The sequence below is a fragment of the Otolemur garnettii genome, unplaced genomic scaffold (assembly GCF_000181295.1).
Source record: "Otolemur garnettii isolate 467f Iridium unplaced genomic scaffold, OtoGar3 scaffold00028, whole genome shotgun sequence".
In the NCBI taxonomy this organism is placed as follows: domain Eukaryota; kingdom Metazoa; phylum Chordata; class Mammalia; order Primates; family Galagidae; genus Otolemur; species Otolemur garnettii.
The window spans coordinates 630459-655649 of NW_003852423.1; the positions used below are offsets into that span (position 1 = coordinate 630459).

Here is a 25191-nt window from a genome sequence, read left to right on the forward strand (position 1 = left end):
AGGAGTAAAAAGAAGAAGAAGGGGCAAAAAGGAAGACAAGGAAGATAAATGGGGAGATTATCTATTCAGGATCAAAGAGAGGCAACAATCACTTCACTGATTTAGACACTGGTTCAAACTAGGAAAATTTTAAGATATTGAATATTTGATTATAATAGGGAATTACTGACGATTTTATTAGGTGTTAAAATAATTCTGTGGCTAATTTTTTTAAAATCCTTATTACTCTCATGGGTGATTCATGAGAGTATTTTGAGGAGAATTTACATACCTGCAATGGATCTTAAAATAGATGAGCTATAACAAAAACAAAAATACTACACAGAGAGTTAGAAAGCAATTTTAACAAATCCAAATTATTGTATATGGGTGTTAGTGATAATATTTTTCAGAGTTTCTTTATTTTTGAAAGTTTAAATTTTAATTTAAAAAATTAAAATTATCATGAGTAGTTGTCCTCCTAAAAAGCCCTCACAAAAATACTAACAAAATGTAGAAAACAGCTGGGAAATTCTGACTTAAAGAAAAAGAAAAACAATAAATCATTTTATTATCCATGACTCGAAAAGGTCATTTTTAAAAAGGCAAAATCTGTAGGAAAACACTGACATATTTGACAACATAAATTTTTCTGAGTAGCAAAATAGAACTATGAAGTTGCTATGTACTTTAAAAAACATGTGTTCCATATACAACAAAAGATTAAAATCTATGAGTAAACAGATGTTTATAAATCATTATGAAAAAACTATTGACTCTACCTTCAATCAAAAAAATCCAGAATCTTGGCCAGGCCTGGTGGCTCAGGCCTGTAATCCTAGCACTCTGGGAGGCTGAGGTGGTGGAAGGCCTGAGCCTACCAGTTGGAGACCAGCCTGAGCTAGAGTGAGACCCCGTCTCTAAAAAATAGTCAGGCATTGTGGCAAGTGCCTGTAATTCTAGCTATTCATGAAGCTGAGGCAAGCAAATTGCTTGAGCCTGAATTTGAGACTGCTGTGAGCTATGATGCCACTGCACTCTATGAGGATGACAAAGTGAGACTCCGTCTCCAAAAAAAAAAAAATCCTAAATCCTAAATCAAGAATATAGTTTTCACCTAATAGGCAAAGTTGAAAAATTAAAAGCCAAATTTATGTTTTAATAAGCTAAAAGTATAAAGAAGTATGCTGTTGGCATTTGTACTAACATACAGTTTTTAATAAAGTATTCCTCTATTTCTATTTTATCAAGCATATTTATTCAGAAATAGAAGCTGAATTTCATCAAACATCTTCCTGGCATTTCATATAATACTCTGAAATTGTTTCTCCACTGACCAATTAATAAAGTTATGTTATACTAACATATTTCTAATAATAAGCCATCTCACTATTATCATTTGCAATAAATCTCAATTGTATAGCATAGTACAATTCCTTCCTTTAATGTACAATCTGATATTAACCTATTCACAAGTTTTACTTGTTCTATAAATCTAAGATATATTAAGTGAAGATAGGAGATTACAAAATTTATATATATATGTGCCTATGTTTTAACACATATATGACAAAATATTAAAGTTAGCAAATATTAATTGTAGTTATTCTGGATAATGAAGTTGTAAGTGCTTAATGTATTTTCTTTATGTTTAACTTTACATTTCAAATTTTTATAAGCATCATTTTTTAAATTACACCTCAAAAAAGCCATTTTCATTTGAAAAAGAAAAATAATTAGTTGTGAATGCATACATGAAGAAATGAGATCCCTGTATAACCTACTTAAGGCTAGGACAAACAACAGAAACAAATTTTAATTACAATAAGATCTCTAACAAGTTCTTTCATAGGCTTAAAACACTTGGATAAAGAAAAAAGGTGGATTTCTACCAACATTATATGAGATTTTAGAAGTTCAAAAATTATGTTGCTAATAATTTTGATCATATTCTTAGCAATAATTAAACGTATTTTTTTTCTTTGAGGAACCCTCAATAATTAAACATGTTAAAATTAATTCTTATAAAACATCAAACAAAAAAATTTTTTAAATTGTATTTACATCAATTATTTTAAAAACAGTCTCTGAATAATGAAAAAGGTATTGATTCACTATGTTTCTTGAAATAACAACAGAAACGTTTTAACAGAGAAAGGAGCATCATTTCTATATTTTTCAAGGCAAGAGAGAAAACAGCAAAAAAGAAAATTAAAATTTTGAATGTCCAGGTTTCTCAATGATTGTACCCTCTTCTCATCTGATCCCCTGTCACTATAAATCTAAATTAAAATAAGTGGTATAATTTAGGCATAATACAGCATTGCTTTTGGCATTTCTAACCCAACAATCTGTCTACTGCCTACCCACTCTATTTGGGCCACGTTATAGTATATTTAAAGATTCTCAAACATCCAGACCATACTTTATCATTACCTTATACTGAAAAATAAGCTCAGTTACATGGAAAGTCATCTTAAGTTCCTTTAACACAACTGAATTGGTACATCAGAAGATTTCTAACCACAAATATATTCCTCTTGTAATATTGAAACTCATCACAGAAATTCACTGGTGCAAAAGCAAAATAAAACAGGCTATATTCATAAATAGCCCCCCATTTATCTCTCATTCATACAGGGCTATGAATACCAAATCAAGAATAAAAGTCCCAATATTTACAACTTTAAATACTGCTTTTCCCCATAATATAATCCAAGGAGGAATAAAAACAACACAAACATTTCACAACAGAGAAAGATAGATCCTCAATGCACTACCTAACACCTGTCACCAACCTGCTAATTTTCTGCTTCTTTCTTATGAAAAGGGGCACCCTCTAAAACAATATTTTTCAACTCTTTTGTATCTCACGGCACAGACACACTTGAACCTACAGCTGAACTTCCATGGTACACTTAAATTATGTTGATTCAAAGTAATAGTACAGAAAAAATATACTTACTGTACCTTGAACTTCTTTCAAAAATAATTTAATTAACATCCTTAAAATATTTCTCAGCACACCTAAGATCCTATCAGGGCACATCAGTTGAAAAGCACTGCTCTAAGGGGTGGCGCCTGTGACTCAGTGGGTAGGGCACCAGCCCCATATACCGAGGGTGCCAGGTTCAAACCTAGCCCCAGCTAAACTGCAACAAAAAATAGCCGGGCATTGTGGCAGATGCCTATAGTCCCAGCTACCCGGGAGGCTGAGGCAAGAGAATCACCTAAGCCCAAGAGTTGAAGGTTGCTGTGAGCTGTGATGCCACAGCACTCTACCAAGGGCCATAAAGTGAGACAAAGAAAAGAAAAGAAAAGCATAGCATAGCATAGCACTGCTCTAAATAAGAGCTATCATGTATGAAGTGCTTAATAGGCCAGACACAGTGGTAGTGGGCACCTATAGCCCCAGCTACTAGGGCTGAGGTGAAAGGACTGCTTGAGCCGAGGAATTCAAGGCTAGTCTGGGCAACCCAGCAAGACCTTGTCTCAAAAAAAAAAAAAAAAAAAAAATCTTACATATAAAAAAAAAAATTATGTGCTTGTTATTGGCTAGAACCTTTGGTAACCTCTTTAAATATATCTACCTCACAACCCAATGGCATTTTATATCACCAATACTATTCTTCAGATGAAAAAATAGCTAAATGATACAACTGGAGCATTGCCTGAGCTTGGTTTAAAATGAACTGAGCATGTTCTTAAGCCATTATTTTACACTCAATCTTGATAGGGCCAAATGCAGGAACACGGAAAGGTGTGCACAAGCCCTGCCCAGGAAGGAATGAGTACACCAATTCCCATCTCCCAAATCCTTCTCAAATTTTCCCTGCTCAGGCCCAACCAGCCCTCCCTGACTCCCCCCAGACTCTCCATTAGCTTCCTTTGACCCAGCAAGAAACCCCCTCCTTTCTGCCCCCCAGACTCCCCCACAATCTGCAGAATTCCAGCCCATCCCCCTCTCTCCACTGCCCCCTACACATGCCTTCCACCACACGTGGGCAGAAAAGGATAGGTGTTGGACCCAACTTCCCCATCTCATACTAGATCTGGCCACATCTTTGGACTTTATACTTCCAGACCACCACAACCTCTATACTCCCTCCCAGAAGTTGAGGGAACTGAAAGTACTGTCAGGGTTCATGTCCCCTTTTCTCTCTCAAACCTGTCCCACATAAGTCGGAAACTAGGTTCGTTCTCCACAGATCCCACAAAATACTCTCAAGAATTTAGATATCTAACCCAATCATATGGTCTGACCTTAAATGTCACCCTCACATCCACCCTAACTTCAGAGGAAAGGGAGCAGGTCTGGACCCCTTCCCAGGTCCACACATAAGATCTACAGAAAACAGACCAAACCCTGCCAGAAAGCACTAGGACCGTCCCCTGGGAAGACCCCAATTGCAATTACCAAAATCATGTTCCTGGAGTCCACCTCCATAACCACATGGTCTCTTGGAGGTACTTAAAAAAGTAGCCCATAAGGTCGCCAAGAATGACAAACTAAAAGAAATAACCCAGAAAGGGGATGAAAATCCTGCCCAGGTGTTAGTCTGTCTTAACCAAGCGCTCCACTGCTATACCACCCTATCGCCAGAGAGCAACAGGGCAGGCTCATTGTCAACATGCATTTTATCTCCCAGTCTGCACTTGTTATCTAGAAAAAAACTCCAAAAATCTACCCAAGGCCCTCAGACCCCCCCATTAAGACCTCATCAACATAGCCTTCAAGGTCCTTAATAACTGAGAAGAGGCCTTTAAGCAGCAGTGCCTCTTAGAGTGCCAGTTATTGGCTTCTGCCATTAGACATATCCCAGCTACTTCTCAAAATTCCTCTGGACAGTCTAGAAAAAGAAAACCTCCCCCAGGACCCTGCTTCAAGTATGGTAAAGTTAGCCACTGGGCCAGGTAGTGCCCCAAATCCAATCAACCCAGCCATGTCCAGCCTGCAGAAGTCCTCACTGGAAGTCTACTGCCCAGGTACTTCTGAGGATCCAGTTCCCAGTCACTCCCAGGACCTGGTTGAATTCCCCGACCTCATAGGCTTGGCCACTGAAGACAGGTTCCTGGAGATGCAGGAGCCCATTTACATGATCGCCAAGACTGACCTCCAGGTAAATCTAACAGTGGAAAGTAAGCCAGTCTCTTTTCTCATTGATACTGGGACCACGTACTCTATCCTACCCTCCTACAAAGGTCCTTTACAACAAACAGATCTCACTGGTGGTATTGATGGCAATTTGCTACATCCTCACACTAACCCACTTTTGTAGTGCTCACTTTCTGGACATTCTTTTTCACATTCACTCCTTATCATTCCTTCATGCAGCATTCCCCTACTAGGTAGAGATATCCTCCCAAAATTACAAGCAACAATTCCCACCAGCTCCCACCTTCACTACCCACCCTACTCCTCTCTAACCCCTCCCCTATACTTCCTCCATTCTCTCAATCTGACCTCCCTATAGATCCCATTGTGTGGGATACCTCTCTTCCTTCTATAGCCTCCTATCATTCACCCATTCTTACTGCCCTCCAACCCTAACATTCATATCAGTCTCTTAAAAAAATACCTGATCCCCACAGTGGCCCCCTGGGGCGTTAAACCACTCATCCTCACACTTCAATTGGCCAGTATTCTCAAACCTACTAACTCCCATCTTTCCTGTAAAAAAAAAAAAACCCATGGTTTATATCAGTTAGTGCAAGACTTATAGGCCATTAATAAAATTGTTCAGCCTATTTAACCAGGGGTCCCTAATCCCTACCCTCCTATCTACCATTCCTTCCAATACCTCCTACTACACAGTTTTAGATCTCAAAGATGCCTTTTTTACCATCTCCAACCACAAGCTCTCCCAACCCTATCTTTGCCTTCACCTGGACCAATCCTGATTCCTCCACCAGCCAACAACTCACCTACACAAGGATTTAAAGGCAGTTCTCATGACTTTGGTCAGGCACTTCAGGCCTACCTCCAGCAGTTAATTTTACTGAAAAATTCCACAGTTCTTCAGTAAATAGATGACCTTCTCTTTTGGAGCCCCTCCCCCACTGCCTCCCAGCAAGTGTCTGTTCACTTAACTCTATTTCCTCGCCATGAAGGGGTACAGAGTGCCCTCTTCCAAAGCCCCAACTGACCTCTCATTGTATCTAATACCTCAACATCCTAGTACAGGACTGCATTCAGGCCATCTCCTCCTTACCCCTTCCCCAAACAAAACATGACTTCCTCTCCCTACAATCCTCTCTGTCACAAGCAGTCTCCCTCCAGATCCCTGATCCCTGCTATCCATTTTACCTCTCCCTATCAGAACGCCAAGGATGTGCAATAAGGGTCCTAACACAGAAACCCCCTGTCAGAACACCAAGGATGTGCAATAAGGGTCCTAACACAGAAACTGCATAATAAGCACCTTCTGATAGCATTCCTCTCAAAACTGATAGAATTCACAGCCCTAGGCTGGCCCCCTTGCCACCAAGCGGTGACAGCCATGTCCCTCCTTTTCCTGGAGGCCCAGAAACTTACCCACCATGCCTATATATATACTTACCCCTCATAACATTCTATCCCTTTTAAAACACCAACACTTATCATCTTTACTTTCTACACCTTGTTTACTCCAGCTCCTAATCCTCCGTATTGAAAATCCTCTTATCCACTTTCTCCCTTGCCTTCCATATAACCCCTCATCTCCATTAGCTGCCCTCCACTCACATGACCCTCACAGTTTTCAGAACTCATTCCATGATCGCTGGCCTTTAGTCTCAGTAACATTACACCCTTTTCCCAACATCTCCCAGGTTCCCTTACCCGAAGCACCTGGTTTATCAACGGCAGTTCTTCCAAGCCCACTGCTCACTCCACTGCCAAGGCAGACTTTGCTACTGTGTCTTCTTCCCACATTATCACCTTTACTATTCTGCACCCAACCCTAATACCTCCTCACAACAGGCAGAACTCTTATCCCTCACTAAAGCCTTACAACTTGCATGAGACTGCTCAATTAACATACACACAGATTCTAAGTATACTTTCCACATAATCCACCACCAGGCAGGCATATGGCAAGAAAGAGGATTCTTTACTACCCAAGGCTCCTCTATTATCAATGCCACACTCATTAAAAACCTCCTAAATGCATCCACTCTCCTAAAAGAAGTTGCCATCATCCACTGTAAAGGCCACCAGAATAAAACAGATTCAATTTCCAAAGGCAACCAACGCCTTTATGCCCCCCACCCCAACCCCAGAAGGCCAGTACTTGGTCCTTAGATAAATTCTCTCCAGTATATACATCCGAAGAACAGGACAATTACCAGCATCTTCCCACACAGGGAAGATGGTTCCCTCAATAGGGAAAATCTATTACTCCTTCCTCCCAAGCACAAAATATCCTCTCTTCCCTGCGCAAGAGCCTTCACATTGGCTTCAAGCCTCTTTGCATTGTTTCTCTGCTCCTTTCTTGCCCACAACCATCTTCCCTTTTGAAACAGATAACCCAGTCCTGCACAATCTATACCTGAGTCTCACCCCAGGAGGCCATAAAAACACCCCCTTTTCCCACACATCAGGCCTAGGACCAAACCCCTAGACAAGACTGGCAGATTGACTTCACCCACATCTCCTGTATGAAAATATAAACTACTGGTTGATACCTTCTCAGAGTGGGTAAAAGACTTCCCCACAATAGGTGAAAAAACCCATGAAGTTGTCTCTGTCCTCTTCCACCACATTACTCCTAGATTTGGCCTCCCCAACTCCATTCAGAGCAACAACAGCCAAGCTTTCATTAGCTAGATCACCTCCCAAACCTCATAAGCCCTAGGAATCCAGTGGCACTTACATGTGCCCTACAGGTCCAAATGATCAGGGAAAGTAGAAGAAATGAACATCCTTAAATGACATCTCACCAAATTAGTGCTCCAACACAAACAAGACTGGATGAAGCTCCTCCCCATAGCTTTACTCCACACTGACTCTATGACTTGCAAACCCCTCTTTTACAGCCCTTTTGAAATAGCATATGAGAACTATTATTCTGGGCCCTAGATCCCCTCCAGGCTCCACCATAGGAAACTATTTTCCCATCCTCTAGGAAACCAGGGATGAACTTAGGAAAACAATAAACCAGCTCCTACCCCAACCCTCAGGAGAGAAAGTCAGAGAATAATTAGCAGGACAACAAGTCTGGATCTACCAAACCTGAATAAAGCTGTGCCCTACAGAGAAACTTCCAATACTGGAAGACACCCACTGGAAATCACAAATACTATCCCCTATCACCTTAGATCTCTCATCAGATCCCCCAAAGAGTCCATTTCCCCATATATGTGTAACAATCCTCCCCACTTCTTCACTTTTCTCCATAACTTTTCTCGAGATGCCTGGCTACTCTCACAAGTCCAAAGCTGGAATGACCTCTTTGAAGCCTTTAAAGACCTGTGGCTACAATGGCACCTTGCAAGACTTTCTCCCCGAGGAAACTCAACTTTTCCTCTTCTTACTCCTTTTCCTTCCTGCTACCCCTTCCTGTCAGTCCTGGCCCTTCTCCCCTCCCCACTGACACTGACTGAATGCACAGGTTGTCTTGCTACCCAAACCACATATATCCGTGAATACCTTACCAACCCCATTCCCACATCAGCTATGGCCGATTCTTACCTCAGACCCCCTCTTTCACTAGCCACAGCTACATGCCAGCACACTGTTAGGACATTACCAAAGCCTTTGAATGTTCTTAGGGAGGAAAGAGGTACTGGACCACCAAAATAATGGGCACTAGATGCCCCAGAGGCGGAGTTAGGGCTACTGTCTGCAGGACCTACCTCACACACGTAGGATTATCAGATGGAGGTGGAGTCCAGGACTTGGTACATCAGCAAGAAATAGGACAATTCATAAAAAAACTCCTCTCTTCCAGTATAATCCCTCCACCCTCTAAAGGATTAGACTTCACTGTCCTGCAAGACCTACAACAACACTCTCTTATTCCTCGGCTTTTAAACACCTCTTGCTTAGCTGTCCTGAACTCTTCCTCTCTCCTCTCCCCCTCAGGATCCTGGATGTGCCTTTCTTTATACCAACATCTTTTCAATCCCATACCCATATCCAACACATATAGCTCTTCCACTCTGGCAGAAAATAACACAGCTCTGTTCTGCCCCATAACTATGGGCTTTCCATCCCTAGCTTTCCCCAATCTCAGGGGTACAGGAGACTCTATAAGCTTTATTTTTAAGCCCATAATATTTTTAAGCCCATAAATCAACTTGATTTCTGTTCCTTCAACTCAACTTTTCCCTTGTCTAACTACTCCTGTGCCACTCCAGGAATATTTTTCCTCTTCAGCTGCTCCATCTATCAGTGCCTATACGCTAACCACTCCAGTCTTTGCACCTGAATTTTCCTCAACCCCCCCCAAGTCTCTTTTGTGAATGACTCCTCCCTAACTCAGGCCCTGATGCACCCCCTATTTCCAGACAAAAAAGAGCCACCTTCCTCCCTCCTGTATTCCTCAGAACATGCATAGTGGCTGGACTTGGCACAGACATTGCAGGCATTAGTACATCAACCCACTTTTTTTTTTTTTTGCAATTTTTGGCTGGGGGCCGGGTTTGAACCGGCCACCTCTGGTATATGGGGCCAGCGCCCTACTCCTTTGAGCCACAGGCACTGCCCACATCAACCCGCTTTTACCATCAACTCTTCCTAGAACTCAGTGAAGATACTGAAAGGGCAGCCAATTCTTTGATCATCCTACAACCACAAATTAATTCTTTAGCTGCAGTAGTCCTCCAAAATCTCCAAGCCTTAGATTTACTTACAGTAGAAAAAGAAGGCACATGCATTTTTCTGGGAGAAAAACGTTTCTTTGTCAACCAGTCAGGAATGACCACAGGCAAAGTAAAAGAACTCCCAGAAAGAACCAAACTGAGACAAACAAATCTTGAATCATCTAATCCTTGGTCCTTATTTGATTCCTGGCCCCCTTGGTTACTTTCCATTTTAGGGCCACTAATTACGGTCTTTCTCATTCTCAGACCAGTAGTACTCCATCTCATCTCCCAATTTATTGACCAGGCAGTCTCCCAAAAAACAACCACTCATATCCTAGCCCTACATGGATACCAACCAGTTCAGACTAAAGACCCAAGAGTGTTCCTGTAAACACCATTCCCTTCTTCCTTTTTTTTCCTTATAGGTAGCCGACGCTGACTCTCAATCCGCAGGAAGCAAAGGGATACCATGCCCATCACTCTACCCCATCTTATAATAGACTAAAAATACAGGGATGATAGGGCCACGCGCAGGGATCCATCCAATTATAACCAAGGCAGGGACAAAGAAACAAGTGCACAAGTCCCGCCCAAGAAGGAATGAGCACACCAATTCCCATCCCAACCCTTATATTCCTACCCTGCCTTGACCCACATGCTGACTTCTTTTTTGAACTCAGTCCACTGACACCCAAGTGAATAAAGGCCACGTTGCCCACGCAGAACCTGGACTCCACTGCCCTTGGAGATAAATGAACACTATTCATCTATTACCTCTCAGAATAATCTCTCACTTTCAGTCCTGAACCTTTCAAATCTCAAGGAGGTTCTTAAAAAGGCAGGGATCAGCAAAATTCTTCACAGGACATCTAAATAATCAAATAAAAGTGATTTATTATGATTCAAGGCACTTAGTTATCAGGAAAAAACAGAATTAACTAACCCGACACTAATAGTCCTTGACGTCCTTTAGGAATTTGATATAGATTTTGTAGATGGTAAGGTAACTGGTCAGAGTATGGTGTAGAGTTAGTATAGATCACATACATTTCCTTCACAGTCCTTCCTGAGGGCTATACAATAACAATTCAATATCAGAAACATGATCCTGACCCTCGAAATACTACAAGGTACTCTTACTTCACAAGAAAAAAAAATTAGACTAATAGTGTTCATTTATCTCAAAGATGATGTTATTATTTCAATCAAGATAAATTCAAGAGTCATAGAAGGAAATTACACTGACTTGGACTATTTAAGAAAAAATATGCAAACCATTCTATCTTTTCACCTTTTAAAATAACAATGAAAATATTTTTAAGCCCATAAATCAAGTATAAAATAAAAAATGGAAGTTCTCTATTGTTTCCTTTTTAATTTGTTTGAGAAGAAAAGTTAAGGGTGAAGGTTGGGGAAAAAAAGCCCTGAGAGCACATCACAGGACTACAGTCATAAGGGAGAGTAATAAAGACAGAAGAGGGGGGAGCAAAAATCAACACAGACACCAAGCAACAGAAACAAGAAAGAAAAAAGTAAGTGTAAAAAGGAAAACAGAGGCAGACATAGATTCTGCTACAAAGGACCTTGACGGCACAATCTCCGAGTAAATTGTTACTATAACAGGAACACCCACCTCCTTGAGTATAACAGCTTATTGTATTATTATATGAACCTAGATAAGCAGTTGTTGTATAAGGGACTGAAATTATTTATATGCTCAATACCCATAACTTAGCTGTGTGAGTGTAAATTTTATTTGTAATAACTTAGCCTCAGTCCTTTTCTTAACCTATTACACAATACTATAAATATCAATTAAGCCAACTACATAATTTTTTTTAAAAAGGATTTTAACATTCCTCACCTTTTTCTTCCCTATAAGACAATTCAATACACAAGCTCACATAAATTTAGAGCTCCTTTACATAAAACTGACAGGCATCACAGTACTCTCCATGTCAGAAAACTGTAAAATAATAGCATTTTTTAAGCATATGGAAGTACACTGCCATTTTTCCCTTTAATTTCATCTACAGTATAAGTAACCTTTAGTGACCAGAAGAAACACTGGCTAGTTGAAACTTCTGGTTATGATCAATTCATATTATACAGGTGTTATCCCTCTGGATTTCATCCTGAAATGCAGTCTAGGCTTTCCTCTTAGTATTCACTTTGGAAATGCAATATACAAATTAGAAAGTTATTAAAAACTGAGACAGTTAGGAAAGAATCAGATCATCATAGGTCAAAGAAGAATACGTTGACATTTTAAAATTTCCTCAATAAAACAAAGACAACATGAAAACGTCAAACATTAAATTCTAAGTTTTGAAAAAAACCACTTGCTATTTATATCAAAGGAAATAATAGTAAAGCCTAGTATTGATCGTCACTGTGAGAAACACTGCACAGTACTCAACATGTGTTCCTTTACTTAATATTCATAACAAACCTATAGGATTGGTACCATTAACTTACAAGTCACACAGATGAAAAACTAAGGCTCAGAAAGATCAATTATCTTTCCAAGATTAAAATGCTCACAAGTGACAAAACTGAGATGCAAAGCCAAATAATCTGACACCAGCCATCACTCTTAAAAACAATATACCCTTCTTCAGACATTAGGAATATTTGATTTGTGATAAAATATATTAAAAAGATGATTAACATTCTGAGTCCTAGTACAAAGATAATCTCACTAACCTTCACAGTCATATAAACTTTACATTAGTACCTATTATTATTCTGATGTACCAGACATTAGCTTCTAAATCCTTTTGGTTCATAAGACATATTATTTTAATAAATCATAAAATACTCTCAAGCCTATTTGGTTTTTCTAAAATCTTTACATAACCAATATCCACTATTTGTAAAGTACATTATTTCCATTCCTTTTTCTGTATCTTAGCTGTGTTCCACCCTTCAAGGTGTTTACAACCTCCCTTCTATCCCATTTCCTTTTTTTCCTGACTTCTCCCAGGATTAGTCTATTGCACCATTTTAAGCCAATGAGCACTTAGGTACTAACCAAGAAAAAGAGCAGATGCATTAACATTAGATGTAAAAATAGCTGATTATATTGACAGTTGCAGTCTGATGGACACCAATAGTGTTTCTCAGCTAAGAAAAAATGCTGGGGGTGGAGGGAAGCTATCTCAAACTCAGGAAGCAAAATCAAGAATTAGCAAGTATAACATTATTGCTTGAAGAAACACATTAGAAAATATATATAAATATATATTATATACATATAATATCTTAACAGTCAGATTTATATTACTTACTAGAATTTACATAGTAGTAGAAATGTGGTGAAATTTTATTTCATATTTAACTCTTCTACTACAATTGTACAAAGTAAGTTTTATAATTTCCAAGCTTCAAAGGATGGTGAATTCAAAGGCCATTCTTCATACCCTCATGTTGTCACACAATTCTTATGTGAAAAAAAAAAGGAATCACTATACAAAGAATCACAAACTCTCTCCTATGCCAAACTAGCCAAACTAAAAATAGCTCCAGAGTTTCAGGGAAAAAAACCAATTCAGGTTTAAATAGAGTTAACATCTAAGAACTCTTCAATAATGCAGAGCTATGGTCCAAAGCAAAGCAGGATTACCTGAGGTTTTCCACAAAGTGCCAAAATAAAAGGATCCCTCAGGCAATTGGAGAAAACAGAGCAATAAGCCAACAAAGATGAATTATTCCTGTTGACATATATGATCTTCTCATACTACAATAACTTCAAAAGTATATTACCTAGATCATTATATTTGTTTAATTTTAACAGCTGAACTGAGCACAATTACTTTATTGAACTTTTCTAGTACATATTTATGAATATACAGTGGAATTACAGATGGGTGAAAGGCACTTGCCTTCCTTGAAAATGTACCCCTCAAATTTCTAACTTTGAAATCCATGACCAAATTTATACTCAAAGTTTCAAGGCAGCATTAAAAGGTCATACAAACTGAAAGCCTCAACAAAGTGCCACGGAAATTAGCATTATTGTACCATTATAAGCTTTAAGCGTATCTAGCTCAAAAATTACAAGGCAGCATTAAAAGGTCATACAAACTGAAACACTCAACAAAATGCCACAGAAATTAGCATTATTGTTCTATTATAAGCTTTAAGTGTATCTAGTTCAAGAATTACATCCTACATGGTGTTCATGAAATCATAACAAATATCAAGTAGTAAGAGATGTAAAACAAAATCGACTCCTTAATGCATTTATAATTGTTACATCAAAATAATAACCTGATCAGTTTTTTTCCCTATAAGAAAAATGAAAACAGAATTATATTCCTAACTAACAACCTCATATTTAACTTCTGAATCCAGATGACCCTAAACATAACATTGAACCACAGTGCATTTGCTGTACAGAATGTCTAGTGAACACAGATATTACCCAATCTTTTAAATGTAATTTATGTGGTATTTTAAATTTATCAAAGCCATTTTTGTCTAAGTAATTTTTCACTTGTATCTTAATTTTTCCTGAGTAAACAAACATTCAACATTGATTCACTCAATAGGTAACTAGTGAGACCTACCATGTGTTGAATTCTGCTCTAAGGTCTAGAAATACAACTATAAGCTCCATCTTCAGAAGTCTACTAGGAAAAAGCATGTAATAAACAAATAAATAAATATAAGTAGAGATGAGGACCAAGGGACTAGGTATCACTTTTACCAGGGTTACAGAACTCAGCTGTGTCTCTTAGTAATAAAAAGCTCTGTAGAGACATAAAGTGTTTTCAGAAAAAAAAAAAAAAATACATATATATATATGTGTGTATGTGCACACAATTTTTCAGGAAAAAAAATATGTGCATACAACTTTTTTCTTCTCTGTTTTGTTTTTTTTTTCACTTCTCGCTGTGAATTATGAAGCAAATACAGGCAACAGAGATGGACTGACTCTTCAAATGCAAGGAAAGCTCATCCCAACTAGTAAACAACTTTACAACCTAGAGTTGTAAAGCTAATCCAAGTCAAACGTACCTTTAATTATATTCTGAAACCTTTTCTTCCACGTAGTTGTTCAGTCCTTAGTCATATTATTTATTCTGACAAAAGATGGCCAAAGTAGCACAGAGCTAAATTCAGCCCTAACAGTGATTTCTCAACTGACTCACCACTTCAGTACCAAAACTTATTAGCACGTGCCTACCACAAAGTAAGCGTATTCATGTTTGGTGAACAATCCATAAAAATTTATCTCCAACACAAGTTATAACCAAGGCCTTATAAATATTATCTATAACAAGAGCTTTTCCTTTTAAGAATTTACCAAGGTTGGTTAAAAAGTAATAAAAGATTTCCTTTCCCACAAACATTTCAGAACATTTACATACAAATAACTGCTAACCCTTAAATAAGTCACCTTTTTCAAATGTATCCCTCAAAAGCATTTTTTTATAACTTCACTTTAAGAAATTCTTTGAAATGAGATTACCAACCACACAAGAAAGAAACTATCTTCATTACGAATTAATAGACATGCTCCCAGTCTATTTTTTTCTTTCACTTCTTTTAGTCTATTCTCTACCTTCCTTATAATTCCACTAATGGCCAAAGAACATCCTAACTACCCTGAGAACCACTCACTCAACCATCAAGAAGATAGTGAGCATTAAGGCTAGATGGAGCCTACAATCTGAATTCATTAATACAAGGCGTATTTGAGTATGACTAACAATTTATGAAGTTATACCCTCTATCACCGTATGTGATTTTCATAACAACACAACAGCAGCTGGAAAGGTGCTATTATGACAATTTAACACAAAAGGGAACTAAAGCTTACAAAGTTCAAATGACTTCTGCAACATCCCATCACAAATAAGTGGTAAAGCTGGGACTCATCTTTTACAATCCTTAACATACAGGTTCATTTGCATGTTGCCTTGCTACTATAATAGGTATAATTTGTTGATATACAAAAGTATTCATCATCATGACTCCAGTCTATTTATTCATTTTGTTGCAGGAAGACGAGGCATTTAATTTCAACCACCTTTTAAAATGGGTTTAAAGAATGGGGGCATTTTAAGAGCTGTCCTCTTGTTTTAATTCAAAGTTACCTCTCCTGACCATTATTTATGATATTGTATTATCAAAATTAAATCTGACTCTAAAAATAGAAAGTCAATTCCAGATCACAGTCAACTAAAGAAGCATTTAATGTTCTGTGAAACCACAGAATTTCAAAGCACAATTTAAAAAGCCACAGTTGGAGAACCTCGCTCAGTATAAGCTATGATGTCAATCTGACAGAATTAAGGAATATCAAGAAACCTGGTAAAGCACCATTTTGGATTTGTCTGTGAGAGTGTTTCCAGAGGAGAGACTGGTATGCAGCTCTGCAGGGACTAGGTGGGGAAAATCTGCCCTCCACGTTGGCAGGACGCAGAGGGAACAAAAACAGAGAAAAGGCAATGTGTCAATCTATCTACTGACCAGGGATATACTCTTCCTCTCCAGTACTTGGACAATAATTCCAAGCTCCCCAATCTTTGTACTCTAGAGCGGAACACTAACAGTCTCTGGATACTCAAGCCTTTGGCTTCAGACTAAGCCAGGCTACCAGCATTCCAGGGTCTCTAGTCGGCTGACAGCCTGTTGAAGGACTTCTCAGCTTCCATAATTACCAATTCCCCTAATATATTTCCTCCTCACAGATCTATCTCTCTTAAGTATATCCTATAAGTTCTATCTCACTGGAGAATCTTGATTAATATAGTCACTTAGCTTTGCCATCAAATGGCTAGTCAGTGGCCAGCACTGGAATCTCTTCTTCATGATAGAACCTATTTATTACATAGCTAAACTAGAAATGACACAAATCCTAAGCAATCACAAGTACATCAAACAATATGATTGCATTAAAACAACAGCACCCTTTATGATCGGAAAAAGTCTATATTTATGCAGGCAGTTATTACATTAAAAGATGAAAAACCACACACCTTGCTATGGCCCTATGATGAACAAACAAATGTTGTAAATGTTTAAACCTACAAAAATTTTCTATTTACTTCCTATTCCACTCCTAAATTTAACCTCTTATTTCCCCAAATAAGCATGCTGCCTCTATGGAAAGTAGTATAGAAATTCCTCAAAAAAATAAATGTAGACCTACCATCCAATCTAGCAATCCCATTGCTGGGTATCTACCCAAAAGAGAAGTTGATTTACAAAAAAAGACACCTGCACTAGAATGTGTGTCACAGCACAATTCATAATTGCAAAGATGTGGAACTAACCTAAGTACCTATCAATTCACTAGTGGATTATGAAAGAATGGGATACTAACCCGCCATAAAAAGAAATGAAATAATCTTGTTTGCAACAACTTGGATGGAACTAGAAACCATTATCCTAAGTGAAGTTACCTCAGAAAAGGAAAACCAAACACCATGTGTTCTCACTAATAAGTGGGAGCTAAACAATGGGTATACATAGGCACAAAGAGACATAAAGGTCATTGGAAACCAAGATGAGGAGAACAGAGGAAAAGAGGTATGGGACAAAAACTTACCTACTGGGTATCACAAACACTATATGATGAAAGGCACACTAAAAGCCTTGACTTAAGCATTATACAAGGTAGTCATGTAACAAAAACATAGGTACCCCCTTAATATTTTAAAATTTACAATAACTTTACAAATCTGTAGCTATTAATGGTACAACTCTTAATCATAAACAATAAAATACGTATAGGAGACTAGCAAAGAAACTATCTTTTTATCAATTTCTATGGAAAACTGGTCAACAAACTTTAAAACAATTCATCTGAATACTTGAGAGTATTATAGTGTGTGTCATTACAAAAGTTTTAAGACACACAAAAATCAAGAAATGAAAAATCAGCACAGATGGAAACAAATGAAGCCTTACCAGCAACACCAAGCAAGTTGAAACTTACACAACTGAAATCAGAAAGGATGCTGTCAACTGCATTCCTTGGAAGTAAGATAACATAACGGAGTCTGTTGCAAAACTTCTGTAGTGACCTATGTATACTATTATCTCCCTGCTTAGGACTCTCAAGGATACTAAATCTAAATGCTAATCTAAACGCTATCTTTTATTATTTTTAAATGTTGAATGTTAAATTTATATCTAATTAAGATGTAAGGCTTAACTAAAATACCACATATATTTGTTTTTGTCTGCTACTATTATTTCATATAGCATTACTACCTGATTGGCTGCTATGTAAAACAACAGGTATATGTGTGTTGAATTAATAAACTGTAGTCAAAATAATTACTTAATGAATATAATTCTGTAGTCCCTAACCCCTGGGCCCTGGAATAGTAAGTCCATGGCTTGTTAGGAATCAGGCCACATAGTAAGAGGTGAGAGGTGGGTAAGCCAGAGAAGTTTCATCTGAATTTACAGCCACTCTCCATCACTGGCATCACACTGCCTGAGCTCTGTCTCATCAGTTGTTGCATTAGATTCTCATAGGAGTGTGAATCCTACTATAAACTGGACAAGCAAGAGATCTAGTCTAGACTGCGCCCTCCTTATGAGAATCTAATGCCCCATCCCACCATATCCCATTCCTATCCCACAGAAAAATTATCTTCCATGAAACTGGGTCCCCAGTGCCAAAAAGGTTGGGGATTGTTGATAATTCATTTATAATCTCTCTGAAAACTTGGAATCAATGGATAAAATAATACAAATTCTTAAAAATATAAATACAATCATTATTTGTCTATTAAAAATAAAAAGAGAGGGACAGCCCACAGAATGGTAGAAAATACTTAGAAGCCATGCATCTGATGAGAAGTTAATATCCAAAGTATATATGGAACACAAACAATTCAATTACAAGAAAACAAATAACCCGTTTAAAAAAATGGGCAAAAGACACTAAACAGACATTTCTCAAAAGAACAGATATTACACATACAGCCAACAGAGACACAAATAATTGCTTAATCTCACTAACCATTAGGAAAATGCAAATTACAACCACAATGAGATATGACCTCACACCTGTTAGAATGGCTATACTCAAAAAGGTGAAATGTCGCCATGGATGCAAAGAAAAGGGAATTCTTGTATTCTGTTGGCGGAAATGTAAATTAGTACAGCCATTATGAAAATGGTGTGTAGGTTCCTCAAAAAACTAAAAATAGAACCCCCATTAAATTTCAGTTCTAGGTATAGTATATCCAAAGAATGAAACTCAGTATGTCAAAAAGATATCTACAGTCCCATATTGATTGCAGCATTATTCACGATATCATATCCAAGATACATAATCAACCAAAGTATCTATCAAGGGATAAACAGATAAAGAGAAATATCCACACTGGAATACTAATCAGGCTTTAAAAAGAAGGAAATTTTGCCATTGAATGGGCATGGAGGACATCACACTAAGGGAAATAAACTTGCCACAGAAGCACAAATACCACATCAACTTACTTTATATGGAATCTAAAAAAGCTGAACTCATAGACATAGAGAGCAGAATAATGGTTATCAGAGGCTCGGAGTGGGGGCTGGAGGATAGACAGATGGGGAATTACTAGGCAAAGAGTATAAAGTTTCAGATAGACAGGTCAAAGAAATTTTAAGCTCAAACAAAAGAGGGAATGCTGTCAATAATGTATTATATATTTTAAAATAACTAAGACAGTAAATTTCAAATGTCCCGTATCACCACAAAAATGACTAAGTGAAATGATGGATATGTTATCATACTTCAAAACATCACACTGTATCCCATAAATGTATACAAATATGACTGTCAATTTAAAATATTAGAAAAAGAAAAATGATTAGCAATACTCATGTTGGCTTGTCAAAAGACACTAAATGCTGTGTGGAGAGTGGCAAGGCAGACTCATTCTAAATAGTAATGTCCTTCCACTGTCTCCTTACAAAATCCCTTTCCTACCTCTTAACACACTCTGCCAATGGACCTGTGGGCTTCTTGTTCTGGTCAGCAGTCTTTACAATGCCATTAATTAATAAAGAAATAACTTATATAGTTTAAGGATTAATCTATCCCAAGAGTACTTCTATTATAAATATACTACAGCATTTATGAGAAAGACAACTCTATACATGTGTGTGTGTTTGTGTGTGTGTGTGTGTGTGTTTGCAAAATGAGCCCTAGAAATTCAGAGACCCTTCCTTGATGAGTTATGATTCATCACTACATCTCAGAATTTCCCTAAGTGAAATAGAAGAAACTCTATTAATCTCTGTGGTTAAACAACTTTGCATTATGTTGCAAATTCTATCACCTTCTTTGATCATCTATCAAAAGCCATAGGAATTCCTCCAGAGAAGAAAGTTACTTAACTTTCTTTAGGCAAATATCCTTAAACCACAAAACCTTTTACTTCCTTAACAACTATTAATTGGAACCCTGATAGTTCTGCAGTTCATGCCTTTTTCCATCTGTATCAAATCTGTTTAACTCCAAACCAAGAATCAGTGTTAACCTCCAAAAACAATAAATCTGGATGGATGGATGAAAGTAACAATATAAATATAAACTATTTTTATTTAACATTCACTTAATAACACATTTACAAACAACTTTCACAACTTTAAATAACTATAATTTTTATTCACTATTTTTATAACCACAGGACAAGTGACAACAGGCTGATAATTAGTTTTTATGCAAAATAACCTCCAGAGGATGCCATAGCACTGGAGGATGCACATTTTCCTACATCTGTACATTTAATTCTCTGTAATAATAAATGCTCAGACTTCAAATGGTTTTTGAAAAATCATTTAAAAGTGTGTTTAATGTAAAATTCATTTATAGATATCTCATAATACTCTAATATTGTGAAAATATATATTAATTCAAACAAACTCTCAGGTAAACAAACATCTCATTCCCTACCTTTGATATATGATTTTTACTATTAGTAGGGGGAAAAAAAAAAGGATAAAGGGTAGGTACCAAACAAATAATTTTCACTTATATATGACAAAACTGTTTTGCCAAATGTGGTAGCAGTAACATTAGGAGACAGAAGTTTTAATAGGAGCAAAGACAGAGGAACTGGACAATTAAAAATAACATATATCATCCCTACAGGAAAAATGCAAAAGACATAAACACATAAATTAACTAGCAAGTTTGTATAAGATACAAATCTATACAATGTATATTGTATAAGATAAAAATAAAACAAATTGAGGTGAAACAGGTTAAACTGAGAACTATATAACTGGGGCTATATTTTCAATTCACACTAACGTATCACGTTTCAAAGTTCAATGGATCCAAAATTTGATAAAAATGCAAAAGACAAACACATAAATTTAACTAGCAAGTCTTTTAAATAATTTATATTTATTTGTATAAGATACTAATCTTATACAATCTATATTGTATAAGATAAAAATAAAACAAATTGAGGTGAAAAAGGTTAAACTGAGAACTATATAACTGGGGCTATATTTTCAATTCACACTAACCTATCACATTTCATAGGTTTCAAAGTTCAATGTACACATTACTGTGCTCAACTGAGTGATTTTCCCTTTTAGCTTAACTGAAAATACCCCTTAATTAATCATTTCTGTGGTTTCTCATTTCTGAAAAGGACTCAATTGAACATACAATTGACAAAAGGCAAAACTGAAAAGTTTCCTAGGATTGTTTATCACCACTGTTACCACTACATATCTATGTACTTAATATCCTCAACTTGGTCAAAAAAATAAAAAAAAGAAAGAAAGAAAGCCCTAAAATAGTATACTGATATCAGTTACAAAGAAAATTAATGATGCATTCCATCCTGAACCACAAAAACAGAACATAATTTAGAATTAGAGGACCTAGGTGTGATTTCTGGCTCCCCCATTTGTTACATGATTTTAAGCAAGCCTTTTCACTTTCTCAACCCATTTTCTCATTGTCTAATGGGGATAGTATTACCTTGTCAGCACTAAGATGGAAAGAAACCAAGCACATAGTATGATTCACCACCTTCTAGGCACAATAAATACTTGCTCAATATAACTAATATAAAGACAGGAGAATTTTTATAACGTAGCTCTTCATACATTGAGACATAACATGAATTCAATCACTTCACCTAAAACCTCCTGAGTCATGTTAGCACTAACAGAAGTAGTAAAAAGTCCCACACTACTTTTTTAGTAATCAATATTGAGTGAAGTTTTAGACCTAAAATATCTCAGAATTATTTTACAAGACTTACAAGCTTTGTTTTTATTTTTTTAAAGGAAAATAGCTAAGGTAAAGCAAAAAGTCTTTCTCAAGTAAAGATAATTTTCAGCTTAACTATGCAGTAAATAGTATGTTTTAAAATGTATAGAGAGAACTGAAAACTACTCACTGAAAAGCAGCTGAGCAAAATAGTCAGAATTCTGTACTAAGAGTTAGGAAATGAGACTCTAGTTTCTACTTTTGTCACTAATAATTGACCTTGGACCAGTCAATTGGGCTGGTAGGGCTTCAGTTTCCTAACCTATAAAACTACTACTAAAAACTACAGGTAAGATCCAAGTACAGTCTATTATGGGCCTTTCTTCGGAGAGGCAAGCCAAAGCAGTGATTAATAAAATAGGCTAGGGGCAGCAACTGTGGCTCAAAGGAGTAGGGCACCGGCCCCATATACTGGAGGTGGTGGGTTCAAACCCAGCCCAGGCCAAAAACTGCAAAAAACAAAAATGAATAAATAAATAAAATAAGCTAGGTAGCAACAGCTAAAATCGAAACTCTGGTTCTATCAAAAGCTGTACAGTATATCCACACAAAGCACTAAAATACAGCTTACTGAGTACTACTAATATCATTGTTTAAGATATTGCACTGAAACATGCAATTACATTTAAATACAGAAGCTAAAAATTAAAAAAAAAAAAAAAAAAAAAACAGAGAGAGAGGCTTAGAAAGTTCTTTCCAAATCAAGACACTATCATTTTACAAGACACTAATGAGTTCAGGTGAAAATATTAAAACTCTTTAAAATACACTAACCTAAGCCAATAAAAAGATCACCTCACAAACATCAGAGATACTACTGAAACCTTATAAGGCTACCTACCAAAATATCACATTTGTTCCTACCAAAATATCACATTTCCGGTAAAAACAAAACTACCACTTGTAGGTCTTTTTTTTTTTTAATATTGTTAATGACAACAGAAACTTACTATACAACCATAATCTCTGAGAATTAACTCCAGGGATGAAAAATCAGCAGAATTTAGAAATATAAAGTGAGTTTCAAACTATTAGAAATAAGTATTTCAGAATTACAATCAACCAGTAAGTATCGACCAGATACATCATATGACAAGCTCTGTGCTTAGGGTAAGTACAAACACCAAAACACAAAGTTCCTCAAAGTTACTGAAGTTCCAAGGACTTCGAAAGGCAAGTCCTTTATCACCACTTTTCACAGACAAAAGAGACCACTCACCTACAAATGTTTTCATTTTATTTATGACCCATTAAATACTTTCCATTTCCCATGAAAACTACTACCTATCTTCAGTTAAACACACAAAGATACCTAAATTTTCCCCACATCAGGATCCTCACAGTACTTAAAGCGAACGGCTTGTAAAAAGATTTCATCAAATCCACAAGCTTCAGTATTTTAAGTTCAATGACGTATACACCTGCCTGTACCCCTGCACATAACTGTGTCAACTTGGGTCAAGCACCTAGTTGCAACACTTTAGTTCTTCCCCTTTAACTATTGCTAGTAAAGACAAACTCTACTTCTTCAAAAGTCTGCTTTCTGCAATGGACATTAGGCACTAGAAAAGGGAAACTGATTGGCTAGTTATAGTCGCCCTACTTCCACTTCTGGTCCAATTAAAAAAAAAGAAAGAAAGAAATTGTGCCATAGAGTAGCAAGAGGGCCATACGCAAATCAAGAAGACAGATGCTACACTGAACTTTGAGATGCCCACGATTTAAGCAAAAGGTGACGGGGTGTGGGGGAGGGGGGTGTTATAACTCAGCCACCCAAGTCTAGCTTGAGGAAAAAGGTCCACTTGACCAAGCAAAGTATGGGGGGGGGGGGAGCAAACCGTACTGGCTGAGCGATAAACCTAGGATGCTGACCGCATTCGGAGGTGGAGGGCCCTGAAGCCCAGAGATCGGAGGAGACCTCGGGCAACCCAATCCGCAGGGGAACAGGGGCAACGCAAAGAGGCCAACGCTGCCACAGAGCAGCGTGTAAGCGGACACCACGAAGGAAGCGATGAGTTATGGGGAAGCGATAGCAAGAGGGACACCAGTGCCAGGGGTGACTGGCAAGTGGCAACTGCGAAAGGCGAGGCGCGGGCAGCCAGAGGTGGTGGGACTCTGTTGAGTCAGCACAGCTCCTACTCTGGGGGCACTTGTAGGATCTCGTAGCTCCTCCGGCCTTGGGGCCCGCGGTGTCGGGTCCGGCCCGCCGGCCCGAGAAATGACGTTGTCTGACAGGCTGGCGTCGGCCCCTTCCCCATTTCACAGGTAAACACTGGCCGCCGTCGCCGCTTACCTCTGTTAACATTATTACACCTCGGGGAAGTGGGGTCCTCCCTAGCCTCGCCGCATGGCAACAGCCGTAGCAGCAACGAAAACTGCCCGGGCCGCCGCCAACGGCGGCAACTGCTCCTTCAGTCCTCTCCCGGGCGGCGGCTTTACTCGGCTTCGCTGGCTTCCCCCCGGCCCAGCTGCTCGCGACGGACGCGCCGCCATCTTGGAAGAGCGACGTCCGCGTCTCCCCGCGACGTGCCCTTCCATTGGCGGGCGCGGGAGCTGCTGGCGTCTCGTGACTGTCTCCATGGCGCCGGCGCGCGGAGAAGCGGGGGCGGGCGCTCGGCGGGCCGCTCGGCGCAGGCAGCTGGGCCTCCGGGGCTGGGTCCGGGGACCAACTTGGGACCGCGGGGAGTGGAGAGAGGCCATAACGCCGGAGTCGCTTGGAAGCCGGCGCGCGCGCCCGCTGGGGCCGCCGGTTCTCCGCCGTACGCCGGGGTCCGCAGGCCGTGGGCAGGAGTGAGAACGGCGGAGGCCTAGACTTCCACGGATGGCGCTCCTCTCTGGGACTAGGCGGCGGATTCCCTGTAGAAAAACTTTCCTCTCGCATTTCCCTGGCCCCGTGGCGACCGAGGAGCACACTAGGGGTTCGACTTCCTTCACTACCTGGCATTTAAATGTGATCTGAAACAGATCGCGCGCAGTCTGTCTCCTAAACTTTGGCAGAAACATTGTTTAGTCCCTACCAATCCTTAGTGAGTTCTTTACAGGGGTGCGCGACAGGTTGTAGATGTGATACAGGCGTATCGGCTTTACCCTATCCTAGCAGAGTTGGACAGTAGCTGATCTGGTGATTGGCCAGCACCTGCATTACAATGATGATTTAGTTGGCTTCAAGTAAG

The 25191-nt window shown here is 38.4% G+C and overlaps 1 protein-coding gene across 2 annotated transcripts in view; it reads right to left on the bottom strand.

Moving 5' to 3' along the window:
• Nucleotides 1-24540, bottom strand: part of SNX13 (sorting nexin 13) — a 161999-nt gene extending 137459 nt beyond the window's left edge. For both annotated transcript variants that reach the window (XM_003788482.3, XM_023512418.1), the window contains exon 1: nucleotides 24312-24540. In XM_003788482.3, the coding sequence (XP_003788530.1) occupies nucleotides 24312-24323 (12 nt within the window). In that variant the 5' untranslated portion in view covers nucleotides 24324-24540. The remainder of the gene's footprint in view (nucleotides 1-24311) is intronic.
• Nucleotides 24541-25191: the final 651 nt, after the last annotated feature.